Here is a 25,722-nt window from a genome sequence, read left to right on the forward strand (position 1 = left end):
AATAATAATAATAATAATAATACATTGCATTTCAAAGCGCTTTTCCAGGTGCTCAAAGACGCTTTACAGTGGTGATAAAACATGATCAAATAGAATTTAAAAGTTATTAGAACAAGATAAAATAACATTTAAAAGTTATTAGAACAGCAACACAGCATAATCCACAGATTAAAAGCCAGTCTGAAGAGGTGTGTTTTGGTCAGAATAATATATGAATAATCTTTCTTATCAAAGGGATGATACGCCCGTGAGTTGGCTGTAGAAGTGTCAGAATCGTAATAGATGTTGCTGTGTCAGAGTGACTTCAGTTAGTTAACTAACCCGGAGGCTGGGGGCGATAGGGCTGAAGAGGTCAGGTCAGATTAACCCTGGCACTCAAAGCACAATTTGATTCAGTTTATAGTGTTGTATTCAGTGGATATACTCAATGAGTATTTCCATGTTATGCTACTGTGTACTGCTACTCCTCTACAGTTCAGAGGTACATGGTGTACTTCTACTCCACTACATGTATTAATACCTTTAGTGACTTCACAGATGAATGATGTGAAATATAATCAAGTGTTGAATCAGACTTGAGTTCCACCTGGAGTAAATCCACCAGCTACCCTGCAGTCTACAAAGTACTTCAGACTAGCTGCACCTTCACCAGCTACCCTGCAGTCTACAAAGTACTTCAGACTAGCTGCTTCTCCACCAGCTACCCTGCAGTCTACAAAGTACTTCAGACTAGCTGCACCTCCACCAGCTACCCTGCAGTCTACAAAGTACTTCAGACTAGCTGCACCTCCACCAGCTACCCTGCAGTCTACAAAGTACTTCAGACTAGCTGCACCTCCACCAGCTACCCTGCAGTCTACAAAGTACTTCAGACTAGCTGCACCTTTACCAGCTTTGAGAACACTTTCATGATCAATCATTATAAAACATATCAGATATATTATTCTGAAATGGACCAATCTGCACAACGACTACTTTCACTGTCTTTCACTATATTTAGATGAGAATACTTTCTACTTTCACTTGAGGAACATTTTGAATGCAGGACTTTTACTGTAACAGAGTATTCCTATACTCTGGTACTTCTACTTTTACTCAAGTACAAGATCTGAGTACTTCTACTTTTACTCAAGTATAAGATCTGAGTACTTCTACTTTTACTCAAGTACAAGATCTGAGTACTTCTACTTTTACTCAAGTACAAGATCTGAGTACTTCTACTTTTACTCAAGTATAAGATCTGAGTACTTCTACTTTTACTCAAGTATAAGATCTGAGTACTTCTACTTTTACTCAAGTACAAGATCTGAGTACTTCTACTTTTACTCAAGTACAAGATCTGAGTACTTCTACTTTTACTCAAGTATAAGATCTGAGTACTTCTACTTTTACTCAAGTACAAGATCTGAGTACTTCTACTTTTACTCAAGTACAAGATCTGAGTACTTCTACTTTTACTCAAGTACAAGATCTGAGTACTTCTACTTTTACTCAAGTACAAGATCTGAGTACTTCTACTTTTACTCAAGTACAAGATCTGAGTCCTTCTACTTTTACTCAAGTACAAGATCTGAGTACTTTTACTTTTACTCAAGAACAAGATCTGAGTACTTCTACTTTTACTCAAGTACAAGATCTGAGTACTTCTACTTTTACTCTAGTACAATATCTGAGTACTTCTGCTTTTACTCAAGTACAAGATCTGAGTACTTCTACTTTTACTCAAGTACAAGATCTGAGTACTTCTACTTTAACTCAATCACTACTTTTACTTCTTAAATCAGAGTACTTTCTTGACCTCCCAGCATGCATCAGGTTCTCACTCTGAAGGGACTCACTGAATTTGGGTCTGAGCTCCAGCCTCTCCTGCTCGTCCATGTTGTCCAGGATGGTGTATTTGGTTTTCCTCCTCGGCCCCTTCTGTCTCCTCCTGATCGGAAAACACAGAAGCTTCATCTCAACTCTCTTCACCAGTTCAAGGTCTCCTGTCATGCTATTTCTAGGCATATATTACAGGTCTCAGATTTCTCTCTCTCGGGTTTAACACAAGGTGGGTTCCTTTTTATTTCCTGCTTCTTCACACATAGCACAGGTTAGCTCTGAGCGTTAGCATGCTAATGTCAGGCATTGTTTCTGACAGCAACGTCACCTCAGAGGATAAAGAAGTTCTGCTAACAGTCTCTCTATATTCAACTGGTCCTACATCCCGTCATTAAACCATTAAACCCTCAGTCCTTAACCAAATCCACCTTTTACTTCCTTTGCCCTCCTGAAGTATAAATCCTTAACATATGTCTCTGTTAAACACATACAAGACTAACACTACTATTTAAAAGGCAATCAGCGTATAAGACTATGTTTTAAATGATCATTTCACACGACACCTGTCAGCAACCAGGGGTGGGTTGTAACGGAATACAGGTAGCGGCGTCACGTAATTAGAATATACAAATTACTGTAATCAGATTACTCGTTTTTCAAATGTAACGCGAGCTGAATACAGTTACTTTCGTAAACCTGAAGTGAATACATTTTGGAATACTTATTGGAATTATTGGTGGAAAGATTTCCTCTCAACATGTAATATTCATTACTAAAGGAACAGCCGAATCATCACAGCGCACAAAACCTATTGCCGCCACAGACGGACCAAAAAAGGGAGCGTTTGAACAAAATGTGCGGATCCGCTCGGTGAAACGATAACAACGAAACATGGAGGTGTGTGTGTGTAGAGGTGTGTGTGGTTAAAACACATCAGCCACCCCTCTTTAGCCTTTCTAATGATTCTGAAGGTAAACACAGGGCGGCGCGTGGAAGGCGGCGCGTGGAAGGCGGCGCGTGAAAGGCAGCGCGTGGAAGGCGGCGCGTGGAAGGCAGCACGTGGAAGGCGGCGCGTGGAAGGCGGCGCGTGAAAGGCGGCGCGTGGAAGGCGGCGCGTGGAAGGCCGTGCGTGGAAGGCGGTGCGTGAAAGGCCGTGCGTGGAAGGCACTGCGCGCTCCTCTTCTCAGAGGCGGAGTTAACCCTCCCGCTGCCTCCTGGCGCTGCAGAGATCTCATGAAGTGAAGGAGGTGTTCCTTCTATAAAACAGCAGATACTGTGAGTGCCACAGACATGAATTCATAGATCAAGGCAGACTGGGGCACACAATCCTGTTTTGCCGATCCGGTGCTTAAACAAATATAGCTCTATTCCTGGCCGAAATGTCCTTAAAATGAAGTCCGAGTTCGACATTTTAATTCATGTCCCGCCAACCCTGGCAGGACAGAAGGCGACAAGCCCGTTCTAAGCCGTGTGCCTCACTCCTCACATCCCAAGCTGCATCCCCAACAAGTGTATTATGTTGTTGCATCGTTTCAGATGTGATGTTTCAGTTGTGCTCTTGATACGCCATTAAAACAGTAAAAACACGTTCAGTTTCCTTTTGCTTTTTTGTGTCTCCTGTTCACCAAAACATACCATCCGTGAAGGAAAGATAAAGTAATCCAAAAGTAATCTAAAAGTTACGTTTTTAAGACACGTAACTGTAACTGTATTCGGATTACTTTCAGAGCCATGTATTCAGTAATCAGCAACTGATTACATTTACAAAGTAACCTTCCCAACCCTGGCAGCAATACAGGGTAGCAGGTGTGTGTGATCAGAGTGTGTGTGTGTGTGTTCACCTCCTGCAGCAGCAGATGAAAGTCCAGCTGACGGAGACGATGAAGACCATGAGCAGGAAGCTGGTCAGGATGACGTACAGCACCCTCCACTCTGCCAGGAGGAGAGGCAACATTACATCACGGGTTAGGAGTGGTGTTGGGGGTTAGTGAGGATGCTCAATCCATTTCTGACATTTATAGGATCAACAATGTCCGTTTTAACCAGAGAGTGGCCATATCTGTTCTCTGTGGACTGATTCTGATACATGTTGGGTTGATTAGGAAGATGTAGGGGACTCTGGATGATCTGGATTGAACAGATTGCTTATTTAATTGAAATAAAGTGTCCACAGTAGAGGTAATAATGTCCATCTTGTGCTCTCTATATCCAATGGTCCAACTCTACTCATGGTAGCCAGAATCAGTCCACAGAGAGAACAGATATGACTCTCTGGTTGAAACTGACCTTTCTGATCCTGAAAATGTCAGAAATGGATTCAGCATCCTCGATAACCCCAATAACCACTCAAAACGGCCCAAACCGGCCAATGCATTTCTGAACTGTTGGAGGCTACAGTAGGCTATAACGCTAATTAACGCAATTTATACCAATCGTGCTAATGTCCCAACATCTGCAGGTTAGCATCCAGCTGTTTCTATGAGCTGGAGACCCTAGTATACAGGGCCGGCCCTAGGCATAGGCAGTATAGGCGAATGCTAAGGGTGCATCAACCCATAGGGGGCGCCGGGAAAAAAAAGTTAGAAATTAAAAAAATATATTTTTTTAAATTTCATAACAACACAATTTCCCGATTTTGGATCAACAAAGTACATCTTATAATCTTATACTAACAGAACTACGTATATATTGCGTACAGCGCCCATAAACTATGGCACCCCCCCCCCCCCTCAAATAAAGTTGAACTGCCCAGGTCCCAGTAAAAACCAGAGGTTTATGTGAAATTGTTATTTTTTTGAAATAATGGTTTTAGTGTGCAATTATAGGTTTTAATTTAAAAATATCCATAAAGGAAAATAAAATCTGCTTACAGTTCTGTTTCATCTGGGTGTTGTGAGATGTATCCATAGATCTACTAATGTTGCTCTCAAAGTGCACCAGATTGATGCTTTTAACTTCAATATTTAAAAAAAAAAGTCTTCCCAGGGGTGCATGCCCCCGGACCCCCCTAGAGAAGGTGAGGTCCCCCCCCCCACTTAAATCATGTTCAAATGGATAGGAAACTAAATACAGTTGCACACATCTTGTGTCAATATCTTTCTGTGTTGGTGGTCATGCCACAACCGTGCACGCGCGAATCATAGTGAGTGTCTGCATTTTGGGGGGGGGGGGCCGTAGCTAAAATCTTGCCTAGGGCGGCAAATTGGTCAGGGCCGGCCCTGCTAGTATACATTTCTATCATAAAACGTAGGGGTATTCAACATGTCCGGGTTCACAGCAGGACTCTGTGAGCTGATCAACAGAAGAATTAGAGCGTGTATTTACCACAGTTGCTCTCTCCGTCGCCCAGGTATCGACGAACCAGGTTCTGGGTCCAGAACGGGTCGCAGGCACAGTCCTTAGAGATGGGATCACACTGACCGTGGCCCGAGCAGCGGAGCAGGCACACTGACCGGCGGAAAGAGAGAGGGCAGCAAGCTGTGAGTCATGCTTGGTGTGCTGTTCCCTCTCAGTGTGTTCTATGGGGGGTTGCTAAGGCTGAAGTCCCCGTGCTCCCCCAGAGGGAGTTTCTTATAAATCACAAAGTGGTGTTAATACGTGGAGATTATCCTGCTGAACTACACGTGTAAGTATCATAAACGTTTGTTTGACACAGAGGTTATTTTCTGACATAATCCAAAATCACATGGAGGAATCCCATTGGACCAGGGGGATGCTGCCTTCAGGGTCCAACACGGAAACACTGTTTCAAGTTTCAAGGCTTTATTGTCATTAGCACATTAGCTACAGTGTAGATATGGCAATGAAGAAAAGTCCCAGGCTCCTCAGAGCATCATATATGGGTCATTCCAGAATTGGAGGACAATTTAAAAAATTTGAAAAATAAACCTTTTATTTAAAAAAAACGTTTTATGTATTTTGGAAAAACAGATAATAAACCATCAAAAAAAGTGATTTGCCCAGCTAGGCATCACATGTATATTTTCCTGCTACTCTAATTATAGTAACCGGGTTGGAAATCAATGCTAGTTTGAGCTTTAACCTCAGGAAGTATTGCTAGATGTAGCATGTACTTTCAAGGCAAGGACACACTTGGATATCTAATGCAAGAAAGATAACTTTGAAATGAATATGCTTTATTCTGATAATATCAGGAACAGGGCTGTGTGGGTCGGAGTGCCACACTCTGTTAAGACGGAAAAGATTGTAAAAATATGAAAAATAAAAGAGAGGACTTAGTTGTGGTCTACCCATGGCACGAGCACATTGCTTGCTGATGTCACTTCCTGTGTGTCATCTGACTTACAGTGTGTTCACTTCCTGTGCCAATCTAAACAGGTTTGGGTTGAACGCATGTTGAGGGACACACCTTCTGTGCAAAGTTACTGTTATCTAAAATATGTTTAAGATTGATTTTACCATTACAAGAGACATCAATAGAATAATACCAGAAAAAGTAAATAAAATCCCTATTTTAAATGTTATGTTTGACAAGTTGGTCTCCAAGAAGCGGGGACAAGAGAGAAATGCCATTTAAGGGGACGTTCGAGAGCTATTTGATAATATTTTGAAACCACTTTTTCTACAACTTTATAGACATTGTGTCTCAAGACAAGTATGTTCAACACAACAAGTGCATGTTTTAGCATTTTGGGCATGGATCATTAGATTCTTTATATGGGGGACAATTCTGGAATGACCCATATATAGGACATAAAACAAACAGAACAGATAAGTGTGTGTGGTGAATACTCAACAGATGAGTGTGTGTGGTGAATACTCAACAGATGAGTGTGTGTGGTGAATACTCAACAGATGAGTGTGTGTGGTGAATACTCAACAGATGAGTGTGTGTGGTGAATACTCAACAGATGAGTGTGTGTGGTGAATACTCAACAGATGAGTGTGTGTGGTGAATACTCAACAGATGAGTGATGCTTGCGAGTAAGTGCTTAACAGGACGCTCTCTTGCTGACTCACAGACGGTGTCGACTCTCAGAGCTCTGAACAGCAGGTAGTCGCTCTTCTCCCGCAGCAGCTGGTTCCTCAGCAGAAACACCAGCCTGGAGCCAGACACCGGCCCCTGGGGGCCCCGAACCGAGAGCCGCAACACCGTGCTGCACAGGGGGGGGGGGGGGGGACCAATACATCAAGCACTGTACTTCTGAGGTACTGTGTAATATCTATTATTATTTGAGTATAAAAAAAACTGGCGGTTCAGTAGACTGGCGGTTCAGTAGACTGGCGGTTCAGTAGACTGGTGGTTCAGTGGACTGGTGGTTCAGTAGACTGGCGGTTCAGTAGACTGGCGGTTCAGTAGACTGGCGGTTCAGTGGACTGGCGGTTCAGTGGACTGGTGGTTCAGTAGACTGGTGGTTCAGTAGACTGGTGGTTCAGTGGACTGGTGGTTCAGTAAAGTGGTGGTTCAGTAGACTGGTGGTTCAGTAGACTGGCGGTTCAGTAGACTGGCGGTTCAGTAGACTGGTGGTTCAGTAGACTGGCGGTTCAGTAGACTGGCGGTTCAGTAAACTGGCGGTTCAGTAAACTGGCGGTTCAGTAGACTGGCGGTTCAGTAGACTGGCGGTTCAGTAGACTGGTGGTTCAGTAGACTGGCGGTTCAGTAAACTGGCGGTTCAGTAGACTGGCGGTTCAGTAGACTGGTGGTTCAGTAGACTGGCGGTTCAGTAGACTGGCGGTTCAGTAAACTGGCGGTTCAGTAGACTGGCGGTTCAGTAGACTGGTGGTTCAGTAGACTGGTGGTTCAGTAGACTGGTGGTTCAGTAGACTGGCGGTTCAGTAAACTGGCGGTTCAGTAGACTGGTGGTTCAGTAAACTGGCGGTTCAGTAAACTGGCGGTTCAGTAGACTGGCGGTTCAGTAGACTGGCGGTTCAGTAGACTGGCGGTTCAGTAAACTGGCGGTTCAGTAGACTGGCGGTTCAGTAGACTGGCGGTTCAGTAGACTGGTGGTTCAGTAGACTGGTGGTTCAGTAGACTGGCGGTTCAGTAAACTGGCGGTTCAGTAGACTGGTGGTTCAGTAAACTGGCGGTTCAGTAAACTGGCGGTTCAGTAGACTGGCGGTTCAGTAGACTGGCGGTTCAGTAAACTGGCGGTTCAGTAGACTGGCGGTTCAGTAGACTGGTGGTTCAGTAGACTGGCGGTTCAGTAAAGTGGTGGTTCAGTAGACTGGTGGTTCAGTAGACTGGTGGTTCAGTAGACTGGCGGTTCAGTAAAGTGGTGGTTCAGTAGACTGGTGGTTCAGTAGACTGGTGGTTCAGTAGACTGGCGGTTCAGTAGACTGGCGGTTCAGTAGACTGGTGGTTCAGTAAACTGGCGGTTCAGTAGACTGGCGGTTCAGTAGACTGGCGGTTCAGTAGACTGGCGGTTCAGTAGACTGGTGGTTCAGTAGACTGGCGGTTCAGTAGACTGGCGGTTCAGTAAACTGGCGGTTCAGTAAACTGGCGGTTCAGTAGACTGGCGGTTCAGTAGACTGGTGGTTCAGTAGACTGGCGGTTCAGTAAACTGGCGGTTCAGTAGACTGGCGGTTCAGTAGACTGGTGGTTCAGTAGACTGGCGGTTCAGTAGACTGGCGGTTCAGTAAACTGGCGGTTCAGTAGACTGGCGGTTCAGTAGACTGGTGGTTCAGTAGACTGGTGGTTCAGTAGACTGGCGGTTCAGTAAACTGGCGGTTCAGTAGACTGGTGGTTCAGTAAACTGGCGGTTCAGTAAACTGGCGGTTCAGTAGACTGGCGGTTCAGTAGACTGGCGGTTCAGTAAACTGGCGGTTCAGTAAACTGGCGGTTCAGTAGACTGGCGGTTCAGTAGACTGGTGGTTCAGTAGACTGGCGGTTCAGTAAACTGGCGGTTCAGTAGACTGGCGGTTCAGTAGACTGGTGGTTCAGTAGACTGGCGGTTCAGTAGACTGGCGGTTCAGTAAACTGGCGGTTCAGTAGACTGGCGGTTCAGTAGACTGGTGGTTCAGTAGACTGGCGGTTCAGTAGACTGGCGGTTCAGTAGACTGGCGGTTCAGTAAACTGGCGGTTCAGTAAACTGGCGGTTCAGTAGACTGGCGGTTCAGTAGACTGGTGGTTCAGTAGACTGGCGGTTCAGTAAAGTGGTGGTTCAGTAGACTGGTGGTTCAGTAGACTGGTGGTTCAGTAGACTGGCGGTTCAGTAAAGTGGTGGTTCAGTAGACTGGTGGTTCAGTAGACTGGTGGTTCAGTAGACTGGCGGTTCAGTAGACTGGCGGTTCAGTAGACTGGTGGTTCAGTAAACTGGCGGTTCAGTAGACTGGCGGTTCAGTAGACTGGCGGTTCAGTAGACTGGCGGTTCAGTAGACTGGTGGTTTAGTAGACTGGCGGTTCAGTAAACTGGCGGTTCAGTAAAGTGGCGGTTCAGTAGACTGGTGGTTCAGTAAACTGGTACCTGAGGTGCGAGTGTCCCAGCAGCGCTCGGACCTGGATGTCGCTGTCCAGGACGTGGATCAGCGCGGCGAGCTGTCGGACCAGCTTGTCCCTCTGAGCCACGCTCACCTGAGAAACCGCTACCTGCATCTCCAGCTCCACCTCCTCCCCTCCGCCCGGCTCTACGGAGACACAGCGGGGACAAACTTCAGTGCTACAGCAACCCTGGTCTCCTCAACAGGAAGTAACTCTTTCCACAATAACTTTTTACCGGCGCACATACACGTAAATATATCCAATATGTATATATGACCCAAATATGTATATCTGTTCATTTTAATTCATTTCTTATTTTAAAGTTACTTAACTCTATATCATTTAATTTGTTATTGTATTAATCTTTAATCTGTGTGAATCTGTGCTGTCCCGTTTTTCATTCTTACCCTGTTGCTGTTAAGCTACTGAATTGGGATTAATAAAGGTCCATCTTACCTTAACTGACTTCACGTTTGTTCTGGTCTGTAGAGCAGTGGTTCTCAAAACATTTTCAATAGTGTTCCCCCTTTGAAGAAAACATTCAGCCATGTCCCCCTGATCCGCGCAGACACAATTTGTTAGGGACAAAAAGCCTAAAGAGGCACAGCACAGCGCTGCACCATCAGCATCTGATTCATTACAACAGCAACTGAGAAACACTTAAATGCTACATTTCAAATGTTTACAATCCATCACTAAATCCATGGCCAACCAATTTTAACATCAAGCAATAACACTGAGACGACGTGAGCTGCATTTAACTGATCTTTTTAATAAGTTGTACAGCGTAGAGAAACATGGGCTCGTGCTTCACTGAGGACCTTTGTCATTCTGACAGGGAGGCAGCTGCAGCTATTACACTTCTCGTTTTGAAATATGTGAAACTCTGTTAATATAAAACCCACACGGCTCAAACTTCGTTACTTTTCCTAAAATTGGTATATATATTTTGGAGCGTTGGAAATGAAGAGAGAAAAACATATGAGCATTTTATGAGCATGGGGTTTTGACCCCTCATATATTATGCATAATGCTGCGCTGTACTTTGCAGCCACACGCCGTTGCCAAGCAACGCTTATTGTTTAGGTCATTTGATAAGCAGGCAGTCATATCATTAGCTAGAACCAGCTAGACCTGATAGATTTGGATATTAACGCGAGTGAAGTCTAACCGGACGAGAGAGAGATCAGATCAGCTGCTGCTGACGGAGAACACGCAGCTCTGCAGGATCACAGCCCCCCCGCTGTGACGCACCGCTGAGCAACACACACTAAGAGTTAGAGCTAACACACTCAGCTAGTTTATCTACTCTGGAACTAGCTACACTAGTTATATATATGTATTCTTTGCTGTCGGGTCACTCATTACAGGTTCAGCGAGCTGCACGAGCCTGACGGGCTGCAGGAGAGGGAGAGGGAAACAGAGCACCCCGTTTACTTTCCCATTTTATTATCCAGAGTTTCTGTAAACTTTGAATAAAGTAGTTCATCTACTATCAGCAGTTTGTTTAAATGCATTACTTATGTTTTTTTTTTTTCATGATCATAAAATAAATCTCATGCACCCCCTGCAGTACTCCAACGTACCCCTAGGGGTCCGCGTACCCCCATTTGAGAACCACTGCTTTAGTACACCATGGACCTCTGAATTGTGGTGGAGTCAAAGTACCATCAAATGTAAAATACTCTAGTACAATACAAGTACCTCAACATTGTACCTAAGTACAGTACTTCAATCAATCAATGTGTATTTATATAGCCCAATATCACTAATGTTACTTTTGTCTCAGTGGACTTCACAGTTTGTACAGAATATAAATACGACCCCCTGTGTCCTTAGACCCTCTGTCCTTAGACCCTCTGTCCTTAGACCCTCACATCGGACAAGGACACACTTCCAAAGAAACCCCACAGTGAACGGGGAGAAATGGAAGAAACCTCTGAGGGCAACAGCGGAGGGTCCCTCTTCCAGGACGGACTGCAATAGATGCCGTGTGTACATTGAAAAGATAATACATTTACAACATAGGTAGTCCAAATGTTTGGAAATGCATGGGTCTATATCAGGGGTGTCAAACTCAAGGCCCGGGGGCCAAATCCGGCCCGCGACTTCATTTCATGCGGCCCCTCAAGAGATTGCAAAGAATATAATATGTTTATTATACGGTTACATGCCGATTTACAGAAGCTCGTTGCCCATAAACTACATGTCCCACAATGCATCTCAAATTTGACTTTTTTCTCAGAATTTGACTTTTTTTCTCAGAACAAGTTTTTTTCTCAGAATTAGATTTTTTTTTAAATCATTTTGTGACATTCTCAGTGAAGAGACTTGCAATGATTTGCCCTAGACTTCTGCTTTCAGACGTAGTTAATTATGAAGTTATTACCCTATCCGATAATAATCCAATGCAGAGGCAATAATGTAATATAATACATTATTTTATATATATTATATATTTATATATGTATTTTTATATAGTCTTAAAGTCATAACCGGCCCTTTGAGTGCAAACATAATGCTGATGTGGCCCGCGATGAAATTGAGTTTGACCCCCCTGGTCTATAATAATAAGATGACTGCAGGAGGATGTCAGTGATCCTGTGGGAGCCATCAGGGAAGAAGTGAGGTGAGAGTCAGCAGGACCACAGAGACAGGCACATTACACGTTACTTCACCCCACTGATAACCAGGACCCACCTGGGCGGACCTCCACGGTGGCGGTGGCGCTGCCGGAGCGGCCCTGAGCGTCGCTGACTCTCAGCTGGAACAGGTAGGTTCCCTCCACCAGGTTGGCCAGGTACAGGGAGGCCTGCGTCTCCGAGCCGTACAGAACATCCTGCATTCACACAGGGAGCTCGCTTATTGGTCCTGAATACAAAGCAATCCTGACATCATTGATGCAATCCAATGTAAATAAAAAGAGATTTCAGTTCAGGATCTCAATGCAACATCTAACATTGTGTCTTTTTTAGTGCATGTCAATGGTCTGCAAAGGCTACAATTCCTGTGTTCCCTTCAGAGGGAGTTTCTCCTCCCCACCCTTCTGCCTGAAACGCCTACATTGGAATCCTTTGTTTACTTCCGGAACATGGAGACATCACTATGTAACACTCGCTCCTATTGGCTAGCGCTCAAACACGTGATAGGCTGGGCTCTGGTTTCAGACAGAGGGTGAAAAGTATAGAAATGTATGAAAAAACGTTCTAGAATATGTCGTTAAAGACATCTGTAGAGCACGTCACATAGAAGTAATAGTATAGTATGTTAAAAGACTTAAAATCTAATTTGATTTAAAAAGGTCTTTTAAAGTAAAAAGATATATAGAAAAATATAATAGTTTCTTGTAAAATTGTAATTCAAAAGTAATGAATAAAATATAGAAAAAATGTCAAAGAAGTAAAGTATGTTATTAAAAAATACAGTATAAATTGCTACAAAAAGAAAACATGAAATACGATCAAAATGTTATTAAAAAGTTAGTTCTTGTTGATCTGATGTATCCACTGACCCCGGCTGCCGGGCTCTGGCTGTCTCTGACCCACAGGAAGTGCACCTCGCTGGGGTCCGCGTCGCTCACTGAGCCCCGCAGAACCAGAGAGTTGTTGGGCAGCGTCAGGGAGTGGCTGCCGCTGGCGTGCACCACCGGAGGAGAAGTCCTGGCTGCAGCAAGGAGACATCACACGAACAGCTTGGAGCATTCATCACAGGGGGGCGTGTGAGCGCTTTAGACACACTATAGAACGTAATAGTGTGTCTCTACTTTAAAGAGTCCTCTCCTGCTGATGTTCAGGTGTATATCAGTATGTAGTGTCTCTACTTTAAAGAGTCCTCTCCTGCTGATGTCCAGGTGTATATCAGTATGTAGAGTCTCTACTTTAAAGAGTCCTCTCCTGCTGATGTTCAGGTGTATATCAGTATGTAGTGTCTCTACTTTAAAGAGTCCTCTCCTGCTGATGTTCAGGTGTATATCAGTGTGTAGTGTCTCTACTTTAAAGAGTCCTCTCCTGCTGATGTTCAGGTGTATATCAGTGTGTAGTGTCTCTACTTTAAAGAGTCCCCTCCTGCTGATGTTCAGGTGTATATCAGTATGTAGTGTCTCTACTTTAAAGAGTCCTCTCCTGCTGATGTTCAGGTGTATATCAGTGTGTAGTGTCTCTACTTTAAAGAGTCCTCTCCTGCTGATGTTCAGGTGTATATCAGTACGTAGTGTCTCTACTTTAAAGAGTCCTCTCCTGCTGATGCTCAGGTGCATATCAGTGTGTAGTGTCTCTACTTTAAAGAGTCCTCTCCGGCTGATGTTCAGGTGTATATCAGTGTGTAGTGTCTCTACTTTAAAGAGTCCTCTCCTGCTGATGTTCAGGTGTATATCAGTGTGTAGTGTCTCTACTTTAAAGAGTCCCCTCCTGCTGATGTTCAGGTGTATATCAGTATGTAGTGTCTCTACTTTAAAGAGTCCTCTCCTGCTGATGTTCAGGTGTATATCAGTGTGTAGTGTCTCTACTTTAAAGAGTCCTCTCCTGCTGATGTTCAGGTGTATATCAGTACGTAGTGTCTCTACTTTAAAGAGTCCTCTCCTGCTGATGCTCAGGTGCATATCAGTGTGTAGTGTCTCTACTTTAAAGAGTCCTCTCCGGCTGATGTTCAGGTGTATATCAGTATGTAGTGTCTCTACTTTAAAGAGTCCTGTCCTGCTGATGTTCAGGTGTATATCAGTATGTAGTGCCTCTACTGTAAAGAGTCCTCTCCGGCTGATGTTCAGGTGTATATCAGTATGTAGTGTCTCTACTTTAAAGAGTCCTCTCCTGCTGATGTTCAGGTGTATATCAGTATGTATTGTCTCTACTTTAAAGAGTCCTCTCCTGCTGATGTTCAGGTGTATATCAGTCTGTAGTGTCTCTACTTTAAAGAGTCCTTTCCTGCTGATGTTCAGGTGTATATCAGTATGTAGTGTCTCTACTTTAAAGAGTCCTCTCCTGCTGATGTTCAGGTGTATATCAGTATGTATTGTCTCTACTTTAAAGAGTCCTCTCCTGCTGATGTTCAGGTGTATATCAGTATGTAGTGTTTCCACTTTAAAGAGTCCTCTCCTGCTGATGTTCAGGTGTATATCAGTATGTAGTGTCTCTACTTTAAAGAGTCCTCTCCTGCTGATGTTCAGGTGTATATCAGTATGTAGAGTCTCTACTTTAAATAGTCCTCTCCTGCTGATGTTCAGGTGTATATCAGTATGTAGTGTCTCTACTTTAAAGAGTCCTCTCCTGCTGATGTTCAGGTGTATATCAGTATGTAGTGTCTCTACTTTAAAGAGTCCTCTCCTGCTGATGTTCAGGTGTATATCAGTGTGTAGTGTCTCTACTTTAAAGAGTCCTCTCCTGCTGATGTTCAGGTGTATATCAGTATGTAGCGTCTCTACTTTAAAGAGTCCTCTCCTGCTGATGTTCAGGTGTATATCAGTATGTAGTGTCTCTACTTTAAAGAGTCCTCTCCTGCTGATGTTCAGGTGTGTATCAGTATGTAGTGTCTCTACTTTAAAGAGTCCTCTCCTGCTGATGTTCAGGTGTGTATCAGTATGTAGTGTCTCAATATATCATATATTTATTTTAAGAAAGTGACTCCTCTCACCTCCCTGGACTCTGAGGGTGAGTGAAGCGCTGTCCGTCACACCCTGCTGGTCGGACACCGTCAGCGTGAAGTTGTAGCGTCCTGCCCGAAGTCCTGTCACCGTGGCTACGGCCTGGTCTGCACCCTCGACCTTTGACCCTGGGGGGCCGCTGGAAAAACATGATGGAGAGTACTTTAGTACTTTCTGCAGCTGCTGACGCTGTGTGCAGTTTACAGCAGAATCTTCACGTCTCCACCGCTAAGCTAAAGGAGGCTAACGTTGGGCTATAAAGGAACTACAGCACGGTCACATGACTTCACGTCACCACCGCTAAGCTAAAGGTGGCTAATGTTGGGCTATAAAGGAACTACAGCACGGTCACATGACTTCACGTCACCACCGCTAAGCTAAAGGAGGCTAACGTTGGGCTATAAAGGAACTACAGCACGGTCACATGACTTCACGTCACCACCGCTAAGCTAAAGGAGGCTAATGTTGGGCTATAAAGGAACTACAGCACGGTCACATGACTTCACGTCACCACCGCTAAGCTAAAGGTGGCTAACGTTGGTCTATAAAGGAACTACAGCACGGTCACATGACTTCACGTCACCACCGCTAAGCTAAAGGAGGCTAACGTTGGGCTATAAAGGAACTACAGCACGGTCACATGACTTCACGTCACCACCGCTAAGCTAAAGGAGGCTAATGTTGGGCTATAAAGGAACTACAGCACGGTCACATGACTTCACGTCACCACCGCTAAGCTAAAGGAGGCTAATGTTGGGCTATAAAGGAACTACAGCACGGTCACATGACTTCACGTCACCACCGCTAAGCTAAAGGAGGCTAACGTTGGGCTATAAAGGAACTACAGCACGGTCACATGACTTCACGTCACCACCGCTAAGCTAAAGGAGGCTAATGTTGGGCTATAAAGGAACTACAGCACGGTCACATGACTTCACGTCACCACCGCTAAGCTAAAGGAGGCTAACGTTGGGCTATAAAGGAACTACAGCACGGTCACATGACTTCACGTCACCACCGCTAAGCTAAAGGAGGCTAACGTTGGGCTATAAAGGAACTACAGCACGGTCACATGACTTCACGTCACCACCGCTAAGCTAAAGGAGGCTAACGTTGGGCTATAAAGGAACTACAGCACGGTCACATGACTTCACGTCACCACCGCTAAGCTAAAGGAGGCTAATGTTGGGCTATAAAGGAACTACAGCACGGTCACATGACTTCACGTCACCACCGCTAAGCTAAAGGTGGCTAACGTTGGTCTATAAAGGAACTACAGCACGGTCACATGACTTCACGTCACCACCGCTAAGCTAAAGGTGGCTAACGTTGGTCTATAAAGGAACTACAGCACGGTCACATGACTTCACGTCACCACCGCTAAGCTAAAGGAGGCTAACGTTGGGCTATAAAGGAACTACAGCACGGTCACATGACTTCACGTCACCACCGCTAAGCTAAAGGTGGCTAACGTTGGTCTATAAAGGAACTACAGCACGGTCACATGACTTCACGTCACCACCGCTAAGCTAAAGGTGGCTAACGTTGGTCTATAAAGGAACTACAGCACGGTCACATGACTTCACGTCACCACCGCTAAGCTAAAGGTGGCTAACGTTGGTCTATAAAGGAACTACAGCACGGTCACATGACTTCACATCACCACCGCTAAGCTAAAGGTGGCTAATGTTGGGCTATAAAGGAACTACAGCACGGTCACATGACTTCACGTCACCACCGCTAAGCTAAAGGAGGCTAACGTTGGACTATAAAGGAACTACAGCACGGTCACATGACTTCACGTCACCACCGCTAAGCTAAAGGAGGCTAATGTTGGGCTATAAAGTAACTACAGCACGGTCACATGACTTCACGTCACCACCGCTAAGCTAAAGGTGGCTAACGTTGGTCTATAAAGGAACTACAGCACGGTCACATGACTTCACGTCACCGCCGCTAAGCTAAAGGAGGCTAACGTTGGGCTATAAAGGAACTACAGCACGGTCACATGACTTCACGTCACCACCGCTAAGCTAAAGGTGGCTAACGTTGGTCTATAAAGGAACTACAGCACGGTCACATGACTTCACGTCACCACCGCTAAGCTAAAGGAGGCTAATGTTGGGCTATAAAGGAACTACAGCACGGTCACATGACTTCACGTCACCACCGCTAAGCTAAAGGAGGCTAACGTTGGGCTATAAAGGAACTACAGCACGGTCACATGACTTCACGTCACCACCGCTAAGCTAAAGGAGGCTAATGTTGGGCTATAAAGTAACTACAGCACGGTCACGTGACTTCACGTCACCACCGCTAAGCTAAAGGTGGCTAACGTTGGTCTATAAAGGAACTACAGCACGGTCACATGACTTCACGTCACCACCGCAAAGCTAAAGGAGGCTAACGTTGGGCTATAAAGGAACTACAGCACGGTCACATGACTTCACGTCACCACCGCTAAGCTAAAGGAGGCTAACGTTGGGCTATAAAGGAACTACAGCACGGTCACATGACTTCACGTCACCACCGCTAAGCTAAAGGTGGCTAACGTTGGTCTATAAAGGAACTACAGCACGGTCACATGACTTCACGTCACCACCGCTAAGCTAAAGGTGGCTAACGTTGGTCTATAAAGGAACTACAGCACGTCACATGACTTCAAGTCACCACCGCTAAGCTAAAGGTGGCTAATGTTGGGCTATAAAGGAACTACAGCACGGTCACATGACTTCACGTCACCACCGCTAAGCTAAAGGATGCTAATGTTGGGCTATAAAGGAACTACAGCACGGTCACATGACTTCACGTCACCACCGCTAAGCTAAAGGTGGCTAACGTTGGTCTATAAAGGAACTACAGCACGGTCACATGACTTCACGTCACCACCGCTAAGCTAAAGGAGGCTAACGTTGGGCTATAAAGGAACTACAGCACGGTCACATGACTTCACGTCACCACCGCTAAGCTAAAGGTGGCTAATGTTGGGCTATAAAGGAACTACAGCACGGTCACATGACTTCACGTCACCACCGCTAAGCTAAAGGAGGCTAACGTTGGACTATAAAGGAACTACAGCACGGTCACATGACTTCACGTCACCACCGCTAAGCTAAAGGAGGCTAATGTTGGGCTATAAAGTAACTACAGCACGGTCACATGACTTCACGTCACCACCGCTAAGCTAAAGGTGGCTAACGTTGGTCTATAAAGGAACTACAGCACGGTCACATGACTTCACGTCACCGCCGCTAAGCTAAAGGAGGCTAACGTTGGGCTATAAAGGAACTACAGCACGGTCACATGACTTCACGTCACCACCGCTAAGCTAAAGGTGGCTAACGTTGGTCTATAAAGGAACTACAGCACGGTCACATGACTTCACGTCACCACCGCTAAGCTAAAGGAGGCTAACGTTGGGCTATAAAGGAACTACAGCACGGTCACATGACTTCACGTCACCACCGCTAAGCTAAAGGAGGCTAACGTTGGGCTATAAAGGAACTACAGCACGGTCACATGACTTCACGTCACCACCGCTAAGCTAAAGGAGGCTAATGTTGGGCTATAAAGTAACTACAGCACGGTCACGTGACTTCACGTCACCACCGCTAAGCTAAAGGTGGCTAACGTTGGTCTATAAAGGAACTACAGCACGGTCACATGACTTCACGTCACCACCGCAAAGCTAAAGGAGGCTAACGTTGGGCTATAAAGGAACTACAGCACGGTCACATGACTTCACGTCACCACCGCTAAGCTAAAGGAGGCTAACGTTGGGCTATAAAGGAACTACAGCACGGTCACATGACTTCACGTCACCACCGCTAAGCTAAAGGTGGCTAACGTTGGTCTATAAAGGAACTACAGCACGGTCACATGACTTCACGTCACCACCGCTAAGCTAAAGGTGGCTAACGTTGGTCTATAAAGGAACTACAGCACGGTCACATGACTTCAAGTCACCACCGCTAAGCTAAAGGTGGCTAATGTTGGGCTATAAAGGAACTACAGCACGGTCACATGACTTCACGTCACCACCGCTAAGCTAAAGGATGCTAATGTTGGGCTATAAAGGAACTACAGCACGGTCACATGACTTCACGTCACCACCGCTAAGCTAAAGGTGGCTAACGTTGGGCTTGATGACCTTTAGTAGTGGGCCATAGTTGAATAAAATCAAAAATAATAACATGCCGTTCATGGTCCTACCTCACGACGTGCCAGTGGTAGCTGACGATCCCGCGGTCGTCGGTGCTGCCGCTGCCGTTGAGCAACAAGCTGCTCACAGGGAGGAACAGCTTCCTGTCAGGACCCACGACGGCCAGCGGGCCACGGTTTGACCCGCCGACCTCTGACCCTGAACAAAGGGAGGGGGAGGAAAGCTCTAAATAATAATGATAATCATCATAATAATGAAAAAGTATTAAAATACATAAATAATAATTGTGTACAAAATTCCTATAAACAAACCAAATTATAAAAGTAAAAATAACAATGAAAATAATAAAATAATAATTATTAAAAAGATATATTAAATAAATAAAAGTATTATAAATAATAATATTAAGTTAATTAATTAATTGAAGTGTTTCCCTGCTGTATGTATAAATGTACCAGACTCAGTGGTTGCAGTGGTTGTAGCGCTGGGGGTGGTCACTGTTGGAGGGGTGGTGCCGGGGGTCGATGTGGTGCCGGGGGTCGATGTGGTGCTGGGGTCAGGGGTCACAGGGACAGGGGTCAGAGGTCTTTTCGTGGATGTGATGGCGGTGGGTGGAGGTCTGGCTGACTGCAGCACCTTCAGCATGTCTGTGGAGCATCAAGAAAACACAACTAATATCATCCTTACATTTTGTTTATTTAATTCTGAATCCGAACAGTTCTGGTGGTTCAATGTTTGTTGTTACAAGTTGCTGTAAGTCAAATTTCAGACTTGATCTGACCGTTAAAGTATTATCGTATCGTATCGTGTTTTATTTTTTTAAAGAACTCTTGGTGCCAAAATAATAACAAACAAAATATCATAAATGCACAGCCGGTGGTAAAACAGAGCATCCCTGTAGGTATACCTGGCTGTGTGCTGACCGGCCAATGAGGCGCGGCGCTGGTGGGAGTGGAAGTCCTTATATGGTCGTGCTGAGTGGGTTCCTGCAGCAGTAACAGCGGCAGGGACGTTGAGCCAGTGCTGCTTTGTGTTTCAGTCAGTCGCTGAAACACAGACTGAAACAAAGAAGGATATAAGCAGCCCGACCATTCGAGGTATTTCTCTGCAACCCTTTTTCCACGCTAGCCGTTTCCCTTTGCTGCCAGTCTTTATGCTAAGCTCTCGTCCACCTGAACGTGTCACTAGGGATACACAGATTTCAATATGTACCTTGTTGTGATGCATACATTTTGTGTCACCTAAATGTTTTCAGTCGGACTCAAAGAACAGTAGTTTTATAGTAGCTTTGTGATACTTTGATTTCATTGGCTGCGCGAAGGGACATCATTAACCTGATAACCCACTCACAGCTTCCTCTGCAGCAGGAGGGTCAGTCGGTCTCCTGGTGCGGTGCTCGTCTCCCTGGCTGATGTTCCCCTCAGAGGAGGCTTTAATCTGGTCCACACTGCTTCCCGTCAGCCCCCCCTCTGGAGCATCCCCGGCCTCTGATTGGTTGAACCTGGCTCCCCTCTCCTCCTGGCTCTCCTCTGGATACTCCAGGTCAGGGAACAGGGCGAGGTCCTTCAGGGCCTCCAGGTCCCCGCCATACGGCTCTCCTCTCACCAGAGACTGCAGCACCTGTTGGAGGTCAGAGGTCGAGTTCAGGACAGGATCTGAACCGACATCTCATCTTCAGTTGAGTAGCATGAGGGGTTTCAGGCAACGAGTTTTACTTTTAAGTTAAGTCGGTTCCCGGACAAAGCCATGCACGCACGCTAACAAAATAATAAGGATTTTGAGAAACTGAAATCTGAATTTTTCATTGGTCGATTTGGGAAGTTTAGGAGTGGTCTTGTGAGTTATTGAGGATGGCGAGTCCATTTCTGAGGATCAAGAATTACAGTTTTTACCAGACGCCATATCTGTACTCTCTGTTGTCATTTCTAACATAAAACGGTTTTTAACATTTCCCGTGTTCCGACCAGGACTCTATAGAACCCTGCCGCTACGCACCAGGCTCTGCGGGGTCTCTCTCCGCAGGAAGGCGAGGCGTGACTCTGCGCCCGGTCTCTCTCGGGGGGCGCAGGCCTCGGCCCGCGGGCAGCGCAGGACGTAGCATCGCCCCTCGAACAGCCACGCCAGCTCGTAGCCCGTTAGCTCGCAGCACGCCGCCACGCACTGAGGCAGCGACGCCACGCCGGGGACACGCAGGATCCCGCTGCCCTCAGACGCCGGAGACACCACGGCCTCCGAGAAGGTCGCCCCCTGCCAGCAGCCAGACGCCACTGCAGCTGCAACGCAACGTTACTTTGTGAGAGTCAGCATTCCTTTATTAGTCCCACAACCAGAGGGTGGGAAGTACCTCAGTACATTTACTCAGGTGATGTACTTTAGAGGTACTTGTACTTTACTTGAGTATTTCCATTTGATGCTACTCTCTCCTCTACAGTTCAGAGGTACATGGTGTACTTCTACTCCACTACATGTATTTAATACCTTTAGTTGCTTCACAGATGTGGATGAAGGATGTGAAATATAATCAAGTGTTGAATCAGACTTTAGTTCCACCTGGAGTGAATCCACCAGCTACCCTGCAGTCTACAAAGTACTTCAGACTAGCTGCACCTTCACCAGCTACCCTGCAGTCTACAAAGTACTTCAGACTAGCTGCTCCTTCACCAGCTACCCTGCAGTCTACAAAGTACTTCAGACTAGCTGCACCTCCACCAGCTACCCTGCAGTCTACAAAGTACTTCAGACTAGCTGCACCTTCACCAGCTACCCTGCAGTCTACAAAGTACTTCAGACTAGCTGCACCTTCACCAGCTACCCTGCAGTCTACAAAGTACTTCAGACTAGCTGCACCTTCACCAGCTACCCTGCAGTCTACAAAGTACTTCAGACTAGCTGCACCTTCACCAGCTACCCTGCAGTCTACAAAGTACTTCAGACTAGCTGCTCCTTCACCAGCTACCCTGCAGTCTACAAAGTACTTCAGACTAGCTGCACCTTCACCAGCTACCCTGCAGTCTACAAAGTACTTCAGACTAGCTGCTCCTTCACCAGCTACCCTGCAGTCTACAAAGTACTTCAGACTAGCTGCACCTTCACCAGCTACCCTGCAGTCTACAAAGTACTTCAGACTAGCTGCACCTCCACCAGCTACCCTGCAGTCTACAAAGTACTTCAGACTAGCTGCACCTCCACCAGCTACCCTGCAGTCTACAAAGTACTTCAGACTAGCTGCACCTTCACCAGCTACCCTGCAGTCTACAAAGTACTTCAGACTAGCTGCACCTTCACCAGCTACCCTGCAGTCTACAAAGTACTTCAGACTAGCTGCACCTTCACCAGCTACCCTGCAGTCTACAAAGTACTTCAGACTAGCTGCACCTTCACCAGCTACCCTGCAGTCTACAAAGTACTTCAGACTAGCTGCACCTCCACCAGCTACCCTGCAGTCTACAAAGTACTTCAGACTAGCTGCACCTTCACCAGCTACCCTGCAGTCTACAAAGTACTTCAGACTAGCTGCACCTCCACCAGCTACCCTGCAGTCTACAAAGTACTTCAGACTAGCTGCACCTCCACCAGCTACCCTGCAGTCTACAAAGTACTTCAGACTAGCTGCACCTCCACCAGCTACCCTGCAGTCTACAAAGTACTTCAGACTAGCTGCACCTCCACCAGCTACCCTGCAGTCTACAAAGTACTTCAGACTAGCTGCACCTTCACCAGCTTTGAGAACACTTTCATGATCAATCATTATAAAACATATATATATATTATTCTGAAATGGACCAATCTGCACAACGACTACTTTCACTGTCTTTCACTATATTTAGATGAGAATACTTTCTACTTTCACTTGGTTTTGTACTAAATGTATTGTTATTAGTGATGATGATGAGGAGGATGAAGTACCTTCCACACAGTGAAGCAGCAGCAGAAACGCTCTTTCCCACATGGTCAGCCTGAAACAGAAAACATCGTTAGTGTTGTTCTTCAAACCAGTGACTTTCAACGGCTGTGCCGAGACAAACCAGTGTGCCGTGGGAAGTTCTCCAATGTCACGTAATCGGTCCCAAAAAATAATATTTATTATAATTATTATTAGATCTATTATTAGAGCGCATCAACTAAACATTAACTGCCATGACTGGTGTTTGTGTCATCGTGACCAGTTTAGTTTAGTTAGCTGGAACAGTGGCCCACGATACAGAACATTAAAGCGGTTTGGGGGATAAATACATTATGTAAGCAGACAAACTTTGTTTTTATTTCATTTCTTAAAGGTCACATGTCCTGGCCATTTCCACTGATCATAGTTCCATTGTTGAGGTCTACTAGAATAGATTTACATTGTTCCAAACTCACATTGGTTTCTCATACAGTATCTCTCAGTGCTTCTCAAAGTGTGGTCCGTGAGCGCCCCCTAGTGGTCCGTGAGTATATTGGTAACATTTCACATTTGAAATAAATAAATACATTTAAGTTTTCCGCACTCTCCCGGGAATATCTCCGCAATGGAACGAGCTTAAGTTTCACTTTCTATTGCATGATAAAGCCCAGGGCAACACCTTTGCCACACATGTTGCCACTTGTTTGTACCATTTTCAGGCGATTTATAATCTGTTCTAGAAAAACGATGTGTTTTGGGATATTTGTGGAGTTAGGTGGTCCGCGAGTGTTTTTTTATTGGTTAAAGCCTTGGTGTGAAAAAGTTTGAGAAACACTGCTGTATAGTGTGTGTATTCACTCCCTGTCCTAAACGGCTTGTTGGAGCTCCTGCCCCCCCCCCCCTCTCTCCCTGTGAGCCCAGTGGCCGTCTGCAAGACGCACAAGGGGACGGGTACTAACCGGAAAAGCATGACATGGGACCATTAATGTCTGTTGGTATTTGTTTAAGTCACAAAATGTCATGCCCCGATAAACATTCCTGTTTGTCATCTTGCAATATACTAATTTATTGGGGAATGAGTCCTTACCCCAAGTGAAGGAGTTCAAGTATCTCGGGGTCTTGTTCTCGAGTGAGGGAACAATGGAGCGTGAGATGGGCCGGAGGATCGGAGCAGCGGGAGCGGTACTGCAGTCGCTTTACCGCACCGTGTGACGAAAAGGGAGCTGAGCCGGAAGGCAAAGCTCTCTGTCTACCGGGCCATGTTCGTTCCTACCCTCACCTATGGTCATGAAGGATGGGTCACGACCGAAAGAACGAGATCGCGGATACAAGCGGCCGAGATGGGTTTTCTCCGCAGGGTGGCTGGCGTCTCCCTTAGGGATAAGGTGAGAAGTTCGGTCATCAGGGAGGGACTTGGAGTTGAGCCGCTCCTCCTTCGCGTCGAAAGAAGCCAGTTGAGGTGGTTCGGGCACCTAGTTAGGATGCCACCTGGGCGCCTCCCTAGGGAGGTGTTCCAGGCACGTCCAGCTGGAAAGAGACCGAGGGGTAGACCTAGGACCAGGTGGAGGGGTTATATCTCTTGGCTGGCCTGGGAGCGCCTTGGGACCCCCCAGTCAGAGCTGGTTGATGTCGCCAGGGAAAAGAAAGTTTGGGGCACTCTGCTGGAACTGCTGCCCCCGAGACCCGACCACGGATAAGCGGGAGAAGATGGATGGAGTTAAGATAAGATAAGATAAGATGAACCTTTATTAATCCCCGAGGGGAAATTCAGTTGTACAAAAGCAGCAACAGGGTAAGCGTGAAAAAAAAAAAAAACAGTTATCACCGCAATAAACCGTATTTAATTTTGTCTTAATGTACATTATTTAATTTCATATTCTGTTCTTGTACGTATCATATTCTATTTACCTGTTTAAAGACTTCCTGCACTACTTTTTATTTTGTATTTCTGTATTTTATTATATAAGTTGCATTGCTGGAGGAGCTCAGGTCAGAAGAATTTCCAGCATATGATGATACAACCTTTGCATGTTGAATCTTCAGTTACTTCGTGTCACTGTATTACATCACATGTTGACTCAGGCCCAGTTCCCGGACAGAGTTTGCTGCAACACTTACATTCAATAAATAAATTGCATTGTCATAGATATTCTTTTGGAGAGGGGGGGGGGGGGGGGGGGTCCAAGCTCAGTGTTAAAGCCCCTCCTCAGCACCGCCCATGCTCCCATCCCTGCCTGCTGTGGATGAGGATAATAAAGATGATTCTAGCATTAGGCTAGCTCACGTGCTGGATGGAGATCAAAGGGATTTGATCATGCGACACCGGCCGCAGCTCCGAGACATCATGACACCTTACATCCGTCTGAACGTAAATAAATACAAAGGGTAAATATTACCTACTTGTTTTCTCCTCCCAGGTCCTCCCCACTGCTTCCCCGCCGGTCCGGCCCAGCGGTCACATGGTCCCACTGGCTCGGTGTAATGGCTTTATTGTTGGGTTAATTGGTTCCACGCTCACTGTTGAAACTGTGCCGAGGAAACACGGGCAGTGCCGAGTCAGCGATATGGAAATATACCATATCCGGTCAGTGTTTTTCAAAATAAAACGTGAAGCGTGTTACATTCTGAGGATTCATATACAGACAGGTTTTCAGAGTAAATCAGCATTTAGGGTATGTGTTCATATTCCATGGTGTGTGCGTGCGTGTGTGTGTGTCAGTTACTTCCCACTGTGTGTGTCCTTGCTGCTCTAACATTGAGTTGCAGTATTACCACTCCTCACT

The 25,722-nt window shown here is 45.7% G+C and overlaps 1 protein-coding gene across 4 annotated transcripts in view; it reads right to left on the reverse strand.

Annotated features, from left to right (window-relative positions):
• kiaa0319 (KIAA0319 ortholog) overlaps positions 1-25,488 on the reverse strand; it is a 29,664-nt gene extending 4,176 nt beyond the window's left edge. Inside the window, exons 1-15 of one of the 4 annotated variants that reach the window (XM_034079997.2) lie at positions 25,340-25,488; positions 22,963-23,012; positions 21,052-21,329; positions 20,407-20,676; positions 19,964-20,114; positions 19,512-19,703; positions 19,107-19,254; positions 14,885-15,033; positions 12,771-12,922; positions 11,960-12,098; positions 9,246-9,405; positions 6,802-6,938; positions 5,146-5,268; positions 3,663-3,753; positions 1,839-1,930 (exon numbers count right to left, since the gene is read on the reverse strand). In XM_034079997.2, the coding sequence (XP_033935888.1) occupies positions 1,839-1,930; positions 3,663-3,753; positions 5,146-5,268; positions 6,802-6,938; positions 9,246-9,405; positions 11,960-12,098; positions 12,771-12,922; positions 14,885-15,033; positions 19,107-19,254; positions 19,512-19,703; positions 19,964-20,114; positions 20,407-20,676; positions 21,052-21,329; positions 22,963-23,005 (2,125 nt within the window). In that variant the 5' untranslated portion in view covers positions 23,006-23,012; positions 25,340-25,488. Of the gene's footprint in view, positions 1-1,838; positions 1,931-3,662; positions 3,754-5,145; positions 5,269-6,801; positions 6,939-9,245; positions 9,406-11,959; positions 12,099-12,770; positions 12,923-14,884; positions 15,034-19,106; positions 19,255-19,511; positions 19,704-19,963; positions 20,115-20,406; positions 20,712-21,051; positions 21,330-22,962; positions 23,013-23,898; positions 24,049-25,335 lie in introns of those variants that run through there. The other 3 variants (XM_034079998.2, XM_034079996.2, XM_034079999.2) reach the window with 3 other exon arrangements.
• Positions 25,489-25,722: the final 234 nt, after the last annotated feature.

Source organism: Pseudochaenichthys georgianus, unplaced genomic scaffold (assembly GCF_902827115.2).
Source record: "Pseudochaenichthys georgianus unplaced genomic scaffold, fPseGeo1.2 scaffold_807_arrow_ctg1, whole genome shotgun sequence".
NCBI lineage: Eukaryota > Metazoa > Chordata > Actinopteri > Perciformes > Channichthyidae > Pseudochaenichthys > Pseudochaenichthys georgianus.